Source organism: Sceloporus occidentalis, unplaced genomic scaffold, assembly GCF_023333645.1.
Source record: "Sceloporus occidentalis isolate IW3139 unplaced genomic scaffold, rSceOcc1.0.p SCAF_3, whole genome shotgun sequence".
NCBI lineage: Eukaryota > Metazoa > Chordata > Lepidosauria > Squamata > Phrynosomatidae > Sceloporus > Sceloporus occidentalis.
In genome coordinates this window covers 17,811,930-17,824,762 of record NW_028316983.1, presented here as the reverse complement: position 1 = coordinate 17,824,762, position 12,833 = coordinate 17,811,930, and the positions used below count along the sequence as shown (strand labels likewise).

Below are 12,833 nucleotides of genomic sequence, written 5' to 3'. Positions count from 1 at the left end.
CTGAGGCCATGGAAAAAATACCCAGTTGACTCAGGGCATGATCTGAAGGCACATTATACATGCTGGAAGCTGCATTCACCTGGCATTCTAACAGACAACACTCCGAACCGCATAGAACAAAAGTAGGATATAAGTTAAATGAATAGGATCTAGCATCATACTTGATTTCATTTTTCTTCTTCCAAAAGAGAATTCCCTTCATCTCATTCCTCCTTCAAACAAATTTTCAAACAGAAAAAACATTTAATTTTTTTTATTAAGACTTTGTGATTTTTATTTCAATGACATCCTCAGAGAAACTGTGGTTGATGCTCAGTGTATCATACCTAATGACATCACTAGGAAATGAAGCTATGTTTTGGCCCAGAAGTCTCAGCATCTGAGGTACACCCGACAACCCTATTCCCAAGAGTCCTACAGGACAGATCCCTAATATATAGAAGTGCATGTCTTGGGGTAGTCACTTTCACTCCTATGTAGGCATTTTGTGGCTCATGTAGTCCCCATGTACTAATGGCAGCTCATGCATACAGCCATCCTTTATGCAGCAATTCTTTTCTTTCCTTTAAAATCTTGTATTTAAGCTGCCTGAGCCCATGTTTCTGACAGGAAGATTCAATGACATCCTTGCCTTTGCATCTTAGCCTTGGAATGACACCCCTGCAATCTCTTTCAATTTTTGCTTCTTAGCTCCAACAGTTTGCTTCTTCCACTGGTACCGGAAGATCCTGCGCTCACTTTCTTTCTGTCCCCACTGGCGAGCTATGGCTGCCGGGGTATATCCTTCCTGGTCTTCCTGATTAAACTTGGCCCCGTAGTTAAGAAGAATGTCTATACAATCAATTTGGTCAGAGGTGGCGGCAACATGAAGGGCTGTTCTACCTAGTGGTGTTTTACGTTTCAGATCAGCACCTAAAAAAAACAACAAGGCTGTTTTGGAAATTCAGCAGTCTGAGTTTAGCTGTTCTTTAATTAATTTTAAAAAAAGCCCAGGTTTAAGAGAGTAAACTGCATCAGCCATGCTTTAAAGCCAAACTATAGCTACAGGTTAAATCACAAATGATATTCTAACACCTGCAACAAACTAACATGACTCTGAAAGCTTTCATGGCTGGCATCCATAGTTTTTTGTGGGTTTTTCGGGCTATGTGGCCATGTTCTGGAAGAATTTCTCTGATTTTCTGAAGATGCCAGCCATGGATGCTGGCGAAACATCAGGAAGAAACTTCTACAACATGGTCACATAGCTCGAAAAACCCACAAAAAAACTATAACAGGACTCCCCCTCTAAGGGGGCATTCCCACTATGGTTTAAATCAAATTACGAACTAGGTTATATGTCCATTGGTTTCAATCTGATTCTGATCCAATAGAGTTCCTTAAAAGCGGGGTAAACACAGAAAACTCACTCTTATTTGACACTACTTTTCAAGAGGTTCTTTTGAGAAGAACTGAATCACAAGCATGCTCAACAAGTGGGAACGACCTTCAGATCAGAATCACATCTCACTGGTGGGTAGGGACTATGGCAGAGAGGTTGGCAGGGGGTGTCACCCATCAAGCCTTTGGCTGCTTAAAACACATTTTTTTTAACGCTGCCCTCTGTCTACCCACATGTGTGATGGCTTTTTAATTTTCCATCTTTACTCTGAATGATTATTTCTGAATCTGGCCATGATCCTTTCTTCACTCTAAGAGGTTAATTTTTATTTTATTTTATTTTATTTTTGCTTTTCTTTTGGAAGGGATCTGTTGTGTGTGGGAGGGGGATCTGGTGTATTTTTGGGTTCGTTTTTTTAATTTACTGAACACCCACACAGATAAAAGCATGTACTGCAAAGGCTGAAGCCTCTCTTCCTGGCATGAGCTTGTTTACAGGAAATTCTTTCATTGGCTTGGTTTTACATGGCAGAAAAATGGTCTCATCATCCACTTGCAGAAGAGGTGCAGTCTTACATCCTGCCATTTTTCCCATTTTAATCATTAGTCTATTGTATGCATAGAACCAATTGGGGGAAAACAGTTTTTGACCCTTAGTGTAGTTTCAGCCATATGAGATGGTTTCCCATGGCAGGGTTGGAAAAGGAGGGATTGCTTTTGTGGGGAATCATAGAATCATAGAATCGTAGAGTTGGAAGAGACCACTAGGGCCATCCAGTCCAACCCCCTGCCATGCAGGAAATCCAAATCAAAGCATCCCTGACAGATGGCCATCCAGCCTCTGTTTAAAGACCTCCAAGGAAGGAGACTCTATCACCCTCCGAGGGAGTGCATTCCATTGTCGAACAGCCCTTACTGTCAGGAAGTTCCTGCTAATGTTCAGGTGGAATCTGAAAAGAAAGAAACCCCAAGCTCACTTGGATGGAAGGAACACTCGTTTGACTTTTTAGTTGGAAAGAGTACAGGAATTCTAAATTGAAGACACACACAAATGCCATCAGTTCCCACCAGCTATTCTTAGAAGTTGCCTTGGATGCTGTGTGTATGTTTCCATGTGTGTGTGTACTCAAATGATCTAGTGGGTGAAGCCCATCTATTCTTAATGCTTTATGGCTTGCTTGACAGGTATGGTAATAATGGGGTGGAACAGACAGGCAGGAAAAAGCGTCTGGAACCTGCATTTTCCAGAAGTGGGTGAAAACCCCGCTTGTCCACACTGGCCTCTCCCAAGGCAGCCCAAATGCACACAGCTGTTACTCTGGGTACTCATCTCCCCACCACACATGCACTGTTGCACAAATCCACAGCCAGCAACTGCATGCTGGCTAGATGCCATCCCACTGGATGCCCCACCGTCACACCTGCGATCCTCCACTGGTGCAGGACATTGGAGCATCAGTGTGACCAGTAAAACACTGGCAAAGCACAATCATGGAGACCCCTCTACATGCCCCCCTTTAAATGCACACCTGCATTGGTGTGTTTATATGCAGCTTTAGGGTTAGGGTTAAGACAAATTGCTCCTTCAGAACCACTCTCACAACAGGGCATTTATATGCAAGGCCAAAGGTGTGCATTTTCCAGGCTAAGTCGGAATATCCCAGCTTCTTTTTGCTCTGTTTTTTAGTCCCTGAATGCAGTTTATATCTGGTTTCCACCTGCTTTGGAGGGATGTGTCATTAAACACCCCACCTTCAAAGTGGGTGGAAACCACTTTATTTGTCCTGTCTGTTTCACCCCAATAACCACTAAATCCAAAGACATCTTGCTAGGCAACTACAGTTATCAGAGTCCTCTTCCAAAATCAGAATATTACCATTTTGAAGCAGAAATTCCACAGCTTCTAGGTTGCCTCTGCGCACAGTAATAAGCAAGGCCACAAATGCTCGGTGGGCTAACCATTCACTCTTCTCTTCTGGTCCCATCAGCTCTGCATTAGCTGTGCTAAATAAAGAGGTACTTGTTGCTCCTACATGTTCCAGCTGGCAATGGAAAAGGAACAAATATATAAATGTTAACTCATTTAAACTGGGGTGCACCAAGTTGAATGTTAGAAAAGGACAGTGAGGCCCCCAACCCCTCCCCTACTTAAAAAATGATACTAGGAGACAGACCATATGTAGGAGCCCAGCCCTGATGTAAATAAGACTCCAAGGAAACCCATTGCATGTTGCAAGGTCTGAGATGTTGACAAAGCAAAAGCATGGCCAGCATTTCCCCTCTTTTTTGTGGGAGAGGATTATACTATTTTCTAGCTGCCTGTTGCATTTTTCTCCTAACTTCATTATGATATGAGGACTGAGATGCTTTTGGAAAAGGCAATGCAAAAAAATAAGTGCATTTAATTAAAATGTTAAATGTTCCTTCCTACATGCATATTGATGAACCATAACAGGATTTAGTGTCAGTTGGATAGTTTCAAGAAGATATTGACATTGTTAGATTTGTTTATTTTCTAAGTGTAGTCTCTGTAGCTAACCCAATCTTCAGCAAAGTTCCAAGGGTAACTTATATAAATGAAAAACTAATGCTCCAATAATAAAAACAATGGTAAATAGCTAGATGACTAGAAACTATCCTTGGACATAGGATAAGATAAAAATATTTTAATAAATAATAAATAAAATAAATTTAACACACTCTCCTCCCATGCAGGAATATACAACTAAAGCACTTCTGAAAAATGGCCATCCAACATCTGTTTAAAGACCTCTGAGGAAAAGTCCATCATCCTCAGATGCAGTCTATTCTAGTGTCGAATAACCCTTAAAGTGAAGTTCTTCCTAATTTATAATAATAATAATAATAATAGTAATAATAATATCTGGAGCAACAGCAAACACTCTGTCTCCATGTTGTACATGACATCCCTTCAGATATTTAAAGTTACCTATCATCTCACCTCTCAGTCTCTTCTCCAAGTTAAACATAACCAACTCTCTCAGTCTTTCCTCAAAAGGCTTGGTTTGCAGACTTTTGATCATCTTGGTCACCCTCTGTGGACACGTTCCAGCTTATCAATAACTATAACAATCTAACATAGGTGTTGCCAGATCACAGATTTCTGAGAATAGGCTCTCTCAATACAGGTAAAGGTTTACCTACCAAACCAAAATAAAGGTGTTTCCTTCCACTGAAGAAACAGACCTCTCCAATAACAGAGATGGTTCAGGAGACACCCTTTTTTATTTTTAGCTCCTCAGCCAACTTTAAATATTAATTCAATTAATATTGATACTGATATGTTTTTAAATTTCTTTTAAAACAACTGTGTTTTGATATTATGATGTATTTTGATGTAACATCAGTTTTAGGCTGGTTTGAACTGCCTTGAGCTCCACTCTGGGGAGACAATGGGGACATAAATCAAATAGACAGATGGGCATAGAGATGCCAGCTTGACACTGCAAACACAGATAAGAATAAACAACTTGTTGTCATGTCCCTTCAAGTCAACTCCAACTAGGGCTTTCTTGGCAAAATTTCATCAAAGGTTTGCCATTGCCATTCCTGAGGTTGAGAAAGTGTAACTTGCCCAAGGTCACCCAGTGAGTTTCTGTTCTAACAGACCATTGTCTTGCAGACTCCTAGTACAGCGCTCAATCCATTCCACATTACTGATTCTAAATTATATATTGGAATTATACATGGATTCTAAACCTACTCAGCAGTAACTGAACAGTCCAGGAGCCAAAGGAAAATGAGTAGCTCCAATGCCTCAAACAAGTATATGACTCACAAAATCCCAATCCATTGCTGAAACCACTAGAATCATCCTGGTTCTAACAAGACAGTCAGCGTCCCAGAATATCCTAAAGCGGACCTTTCTAACCAGATATAGACATAGCTGTTTATATAAAGTGAATATAATTATTTAGTGATACTTCTAACACCACAGTAAGCAAAACAGTGGCCTTGATCCATGTATAAAACATAAATAAGCATACTTCCCACAACACATGTGGGACAAACTAAGGAAGTAAAGTTTTTGAAAAATGCTGCCACAAAAGGGGGGAATGAAAGAAAATATGGGATCATAAGACCTAACTTCTACTATGAATAGGATCAGTTTTACAAGTTACAAATTTTGTTGTACTCGTTGTACTAGTTGTATTGCCTAGTGTATTGTATTTATATTTCTATGTTTATATATTTTATTTTATTTTCACATTTTTATATAACTTTTGTATATAACTTTTGGGCAAGTCAATAAATATTGATTGGATAGGATCAGCACTAAGGCAATAATTTTAGATTTGAATCAGTCATTATCAGTGGATTCCCTTAAAAGTGTTTTTTAAGCCTGACATGTTCCCATTGCTATGCCACTTGACTAACAATGTTTGTCAAAGATACTAATACTGCATCCTTTGCATTTTTGTACAGTAAACTTTATAAAGGGGAAAAAATGGTAAGAGCAGCATGTTATGCTGAAATCTTGGCCAGTCTGACCATTGAGGAGAATATGGCAGCTGCCTCAATCAACATATTTTGGTTGACATGAAAGGGCATAAAGGGGATGACACTTCTGGGATATCTTACCGTGTGTATCAGCTCAAGTTGTTGTAAATTATGGTAGGCAAATTCAGAGGCCTATTTTCTACCCTGGGCAACACTACTCTTTTACCAAAACTGTAAATGTTTGATGTCATTTCCACTTTCAGGAAATCCAGCAAGCTGTTTCATTAAAAGGAGACATGTGAGGGATGCCTTCCTTGTTTTAAATATGAACCATGTTTCCCAGAGTCCTCCAGAGGTATGATGTTTCAGGGAGGGGGTGGTTCTTGGGACTACAAAAACAGGCAACCCCCATTGTTGCCCCTTCCAGCTTTAGAGATGATGTCCGCGGACTTGAAATGAGAGGACTTGATGATCTGTGGATGGGCAACTCGCCATTGAGGTGAATGGGGCGCACTCCTGTGGTGCACACTCTAGTCATTTCAATGGGGCTTGATTATCTGCGAGTCTCCTAACCCATGGGGAGGGGGCTGGAACGGATCCCTCGCAAGTTAGGAGGGGTGACTGTATTTTGAACTGGGTGTGAGCGACAATTTGTTGCTTTGCCTCAAGAATAGAAATGTTTATTTGCTCCCTCCTATGAAATGTTAATTTCTTCAGAATAAAATACAGTCACAAATTACTCATTGATGTTTTGGCCGAGGAAATATCCTATACATTTCCCATGATTACAAGAACAATCAAGCCAACCTTTTCTATCCTTCCTTTTGCAGCTGTAGACACCAAAAGTCCCCAAGCATCTTCTGGCCAGATTCGCATGGTGAGAGTTCCTCCAGGGATAATATCATTCTCTTTAAATGTAGAGTTATCATCAAGATCCACTGTAGTAGCAAACCAAATAAAGGAAGTTGGTAAGGAAAGGAGATGTAGTCAGGTAAAGAGGACTGGAAGACCTTGACTCTTAAATAATACCATATATTGGGAAACATAAACCTTAGTCTACTCCACCAGGGCTAGCCTGGAAGAAGATAACTTCCTCCATAGCTGTCATCTTCCGGCCTATGAGGGAGTTGACCAGGCAGGCCCAGCTCCAACAGGGCTAGCCTGATGAAGAAGAGCCCTCCCTCCAATCCATCTGCCTTGGTCCAGGCCTCAGAGGGAGAGAAGAACTGCTGGACCTGATCCTCTCCCCCCCACCATTCCCTTCTCCTTTTGGGTCATTTTTTTTAAGATTGTAAGCCTGAGGGCAGGGAACCGTCTATTATCCCCTCTGTTGTAAGCTGCCCGGATTCCCAGTGATTGGGTGGCATATAAATAAATCCTATTATTATTATTATTATTATTATTATTATTACTTTAAGATTTTAGAGTAACTTCAACAACACACTTAGATTTAACATACGATCTGTTTGAGTGTGCCTTCAAGTAACCTGATGACCCCATGAATTTCATAGGGTTTTCTTAGGCAAGGAATCCTCCGAGGTAGTTTTGCCAGTTCCTCCCTCTGAAATAGTCTACATCTGGTATTCATTGGTTGTTTTCCATCCAAATACAAACCAGGCTGACCCTGCTTAGCCTCCAAGATCAGATGATATCTGGTGGCTTTCAGTTATTTAGGGCCTTTCTCCCCCAAGATTAATACATGGGAGCAATTTCTTGTATCATTTATTACTTCTCTACTACATATAGTTACTATCTTGTCTTGAAGTTGGTCCAATAAACTGTCAATAAGCTAATGTGAATAACCTATAGAAAAGCAATACATTTTTGTATTTTGCCTATATTGCTGTCATTTCCAAATGCACCTGACCTCACCTTCATCCAGATATTGGAGTCGCTGGAAATTCACAGGAATCCCAAGCATGAGCTCCAGCCGGCTCTTCAGATTCCTTATGGTTAACTCATGTTGACATTCGGGCACTATAACGGACTCATCAGTCTCCACCACATGTAGCTTGAGATTGAAAATGCGAGTCTGTGGAGACGATAATTCCCCTGAACGCAGTGACCGCTCCGGTAAGAAAGCAGTGAAGCGGGAACTTGTCCCTATCCTGGACTGGAAAACTGCATTCAGCTCCCGCTTCTTCTTCTTCATCTTCTAAACAAGACTATTCATCAGATTGTTGCCATAGGAGAAATCCCAGTAATGATGTCATGAGACAGGAACAATGCATGACTAGCAAATCATCAAAGCACAGCCAGTGTGATGCCACATTACATTACAGTTAGGACAGAACTTTGAAAACTTCTAAGCGTTGGTTGAGGGAGCACAACTCTTTGCAGCATTCATCAAAGAAGGTGAATGATGACTCCGTCCACAAACACAGAATTCTGATAAACAGAGACAGAGGTGTGAATGGAGGAGCCACTCTATTAGATCTCCTCTCCTTTGTCAAATATGTTGTGTTGCTGGGACACAAGAAACATTGGTTAACACTATGCTGTTCACAAGCTGCTGAATGGCTGGAAGGAACACTGCTCAAGCTTTTGTGCAAAGTCAGTGAACAAAAGAAAACAGTATTTAATAAAACAAACATGGGATTTATTGAGATAAATATGAATAAAAAGTTACATAGACTATTTTCTGACAAAATTAGTAGCACTTCCAGAGTGTCTTCCAGAATGTTCCTAAGCGCTTGCCATACTTTATAAGCATGTAACTGCCACCTGGAAAAATTCCAGGAGGAGCCAAATTTACAATCATATGCAGCAGATAACAGCAGGTTTGATTTCTATGCAAAGATGACTAACCCAGTTCTGGTACAAATACACACTACTGCAGTATTGCAATACTAATATTTGTTTTTCATGTCTTAGCCAAACATTGTGAAGTGAAATCCTTGCAGTTTTTTGAGAGGAGGGTAGTTAAATATCAACTTTTGTTCACTATAAGGTTTTACGTTTCTTTTTCTTTAATTAAAGAATGAAAAACCACTACTTTAGTCTTCTTTGCTTAACTCTGATTGTTTGTTCTAGAGAAGGCGCTATAAGGTACTGTCACCTAATCATGCATAAATTGTACTAGAGAATCACTCCAGAATAGCTGCTGCACACATTTCCATCATTTCAGTGGTATTCATGGAGAAGCTACAGACAAGTCATTGAAAAATGAATGGTGTTTGTGCCCATGCCTTTCTTTGCTACTTAAACCCATTGCCACTATAATTCAAATGTAGAAACACAAATAGGAGGTGGGAGATGGGATTACAAAGTGGGCAAAAGCAAGGGAAGAGGAAAAGTGAGCTGAATTGCTCAGAATTCTCCCCACCTCTAGTGCATGCAACTATACATTATTATTAAACACGTTTTCAAAACATTTTAACAAAAATCACATTTCAAAAATGGGGGTAATGCCTAGATTTAGAAAAAGGTGCTAATTTTTAATTAAAAATTTCATTTGCCATTTTGGTAATATTTAGTTTAGCAACTTACACATGCATACGTGATACTAACCAACCAATATCTTCATGAAAATTACACCAGCTTTCTAAAGACGCATGAAAGTCCATAATATCTAATAGGTTGGTGTAACAATGGGGTACCTATCAATGTAAAATTAACATGGCAGCCCAAACTGGATTGTTTTAATGTTCAAACAGCAAACTATATACAGTTCTCCACAAACATTTCTCTGTACACTTAGAAAACAAAAACAATGATCAGTGCTGAAAAATTTAACGACCTATTAAGGTCAACATAAACAAAAAAGGATTAGAACAATTTTAGAAAAATCTGAACTGTTAAAAAAATATTTGTATAATGTCAGCATTAGAAAAAGATATTAAAACTACAAAAAATGACATTTTGCTGAGAAACTGCAGTCATAAAAAATCACTTGCATTGAAGAGGCATTTTGTTTTAAACTTATTAAAACATTTAAATGTAGAAACTCCTTGCAGAACCACAGCTTAGATACATTATAATGAAGAAGCAAGGATATATTTCTCCATTGTTTCTAAAAGCATTTTTAAGAACTTGCAAAACACATAATGTTCTTACAAATGCTAAACAATGTATTGCAATCTGGGACAGAATCTTTCATGACATCACACCTAGAATTTGGTAGGCAATTGTGGCAAACTAAACCATTTTTTTAATAAAAAATAATATGAGAAAACATAACAACAAGTAAGTTGAGAATCCAGACAATGAAATCACTTAATGAAACAGAGATGCTGAAGAGAACACAAATGTGTCTTTCTAAGTTACCAGACAAATAATGAGTGGAATATTTTTGCTGGTCATTAAATGAGATTTGTTTCTCTATGCTTTTGGGGAAAAAATCCAACACGTATAGGGCTCCTTTTCAGGTTTTCTGTCCTTAAATGTCTAATGGCTATATATTCAATAAAAGAAAATCTGAAAAGAAGATGGTTTCGTAACTGTTATGACCCTTTTGTAGAACTGTCATATTTATGCTCTGTTCACAATATTTACCTCCCGCAGTGATCACATTTATGAATTATTCCTGCAAAAAATCGTATTATATACATCAATTTATTTTGTGCAAATCACACAATCTAAGTTTCTTGACTCTCGAATTCTGACAAAAGGTGTGTGCATTGTGCTCTTATACATGTTAGTTTTTTCACAGATAACCAGGAACATAAAATGAATCAGTCTTTAGTTTCATTATTTTTCTCTACGACTGTGTCATGTAATGTCATACTTAACAGCTTACAAGATTACACTGGTCCTCCTCCATCTTCCCATTTATAGTTCCACTGTTTTATATCCTTTCCACAACAAAAAGAAAAGCCAGCTTTTGTTGTACTAATAATAGCCTTCAAAAATAAACCCGAACAGTGGGGATCGAGAGTGGTCTGTGGACAAATTTCTACACACAGACAGAGAGTACTGTAGGGTCTCTCTTGTGGTTGTAGCCTCCTGCACCAAATGAAATGCTGCTTTAGAGGCAGTTTTGAGGAAGAAAGCAGTTGAAAGGAGGTAGTTGAAAAAACCCATGTGTGCACTGCTGGTCATATACAGCCCCTTCAGGGACTGGATGCCACACTTCATACAGAATTTTCCAAAAGAGAGAAACCCTCATTACTCAAAATATAGAAAGCCTGATTCTCATGGCTTTAAGCTTGCATTCATATCTAAGTAAAAATATTTAATGTGTTCTTGGAGAATTTACATCCCTAACCTCATTTTATATTTCCCAAACAGAAACAAAAATGTAGAACAAATCTGTACCACATTCTAGTACTGAATACTAATATTCCAGTACTGAAGACTAACAGTCTATATCTATTTCTCAAACCCCTTATTATGGAGTAGACTCAATAAATGTATAATTTCAGAATTAAGTGGTTTGAGAATGAGTTTACAGGAACATACATCACACCACTAGTGGAAAGGGTATGTGACTTAATAGGACAGAAAAAAAAAAGCTACAGCTATGGCATTTCATTAATTTTAACATGAACACTCCACCTCCACCATGCTACAATTCACAATGTGAAACCCTCAGTTCTTTGAAGATCAACCATCAACTTTGGATGGGAAAAGCCCCTTAAATTCATTTGCTCTAATAAGACAACTGTGTTGTATCTTATTATTGAAAAATGAGTTGTAGATATGTAATTAAGTTTTCTGAATTCTTTCCAGTTTTCAGGCGGTTATGTAAAATTGGAATGAGTTAATATAATAAAACATGATGCCACTAACCATGGAACAATTTGTAATAAAATGGAAAAGAGTGTCCACTTTCTAAATTGTTCACTGATTATATTAGCTCAAGTTTTGTGCGCTATTCTGGGTTGCAGCCAAGCAATTAATTGCCTTCTTTCCTTTGAATCAACATATTCTCCAAAATGATGCTGAAACAGTGTGTGTGTGTCAATTCACAAGAAAACACACATACAAATACTAAGCTTTCGTACATGAGAGTTACCACATTTGTGAAAGAAAAATGAAAACAGTATTACTGGTGAGTATTCCATATCACCATTATCAGTCTGTAGATAAAAGGTCAACATATTTCTCATTTGGAACAAGCCCTTTTCTCTTAGATTGCATTGGTTGCTTGACTTAGTCTTCCACGAGGTTAGTAGACAATGTAAGATCCTGTTAGCAGATTAATTATTTTGTGGTCCACAGAAAAACAAAATTAATTTTGTTTTTCAAGTGAAGTAATCTGTACATTATTGCATTTTGGCTTGATGGTAGCAAAAAAAGAAACATCTTGATCCCTGTCCGTCTGCAGAACTAGAACAGTCTCTTCAACAGCTTCAAGATGAGGGTTGCCTACACTTCTAAAATACGCTAGAATATGAAGCAAAGGAGAACATTTTAGTTTGAACCACATCATTCCATACCAAAAGAATACTATTCTTGAATTTAGTCTCTATTCCCCTCCCCACCAGCACCCACCCCAATCTGGCCAATAAGAAAGCATGTAATGATTAAAACAATGAAATGCAAAGTGTATAAATACTTTATTCAACAAAAAGCAGAATTAGAAAACAAAACAAAAAAAGATATAGAGGAATCTTGTAGGGTCAAAAAAGATATAAAATGAATATAATTTGTTTTCATTAAAGAGAGTTTGAGGGGAAACCCAATCATTAGGAAGAAGTATAAACAGCCTTATCTGAAGAACGGGGTAACTTCAGGGATGTTCACGGTGGCTAGTACTTGTTTATATCTTGAACGATCTATACTATGTGCAGAAATATATTTCTGTCAAGGCTGTGGCAATAGTCTATGTTAGGTCATTGAAAAGTTCATTCTCTCACTAAAGCTAATATTCCAGTATTAATCCTGTTATAGCCACAAAGACAACTACAATTCTGTAAATGTAAAAGGACACATACTGGAATAAAAAGAAAAAAAGAATGAAAGGAGGAAAAGAAGGCAGGAAGAATGGAAGGGATGAATAAGAAAATGTGGGATTGTAGTGGTTAGCAGAATGAAAACAGGCCAGGGAG

At 38.4% G+C, this 12,833-nt stretch overlaps 2 protein-coding genes across 5 annotated transcripts in view; both read right to left on the bottom strand.

Annotated features, from left to right (window-relative positions):
- Positions 1 to 300: 300 nt before the first annotated feature.
- Positions 301 to 8,122, bottom strand: LOC149315614 (ankyrin repeat domain-containing protein 60-like). Its single transcript, XM_089518488.1, has 4 exons — positions 7,714 to 8,122; positions 6,649 to 6,779; positions 3,257 to 3,422; positions 301 to 912 (listed from the first exon to the last, which is right to left on the bottom strand). Exons 1-4 carry the CDS (start codon positions 7,991 to 7,993, stop codon positions 641 to 643), a joined length of 849 nt encoding a protein of 282 aa, XP_089374614.1. The 5' UTR covers positions 7,994 to 8,122; the 3' UTR covers positions 301 to 640.
- A 296-nt stretch (positions 8,123 to 8,418) lies between these two features.
- LOC149315613 (serine/threonine-protein phosphatase 4 regulatory subunit 1-like) overlaps positions 8,419 to 12,833 on the bottom strand; it is a 69,265-nt gene continuing 64,850 nt past the window's right edge. For all 4 annotated transcript variants that reach the window (XM_089513745.1, XM_089513744.1, XM_089513748.1 and 1 more), the window contains one exon: positions 8,419 to 12,168. In XM_089513745.1, the coding sequence (XP_089369871.1) occupies positions 12,014 to 12,168 (155 nt within the window). In that variant the 3' untranslated portion in view covers positions 8,419 to 12,013. The remainder of the gene's footprint in view (positions 12,169 to 12,833) is intronic.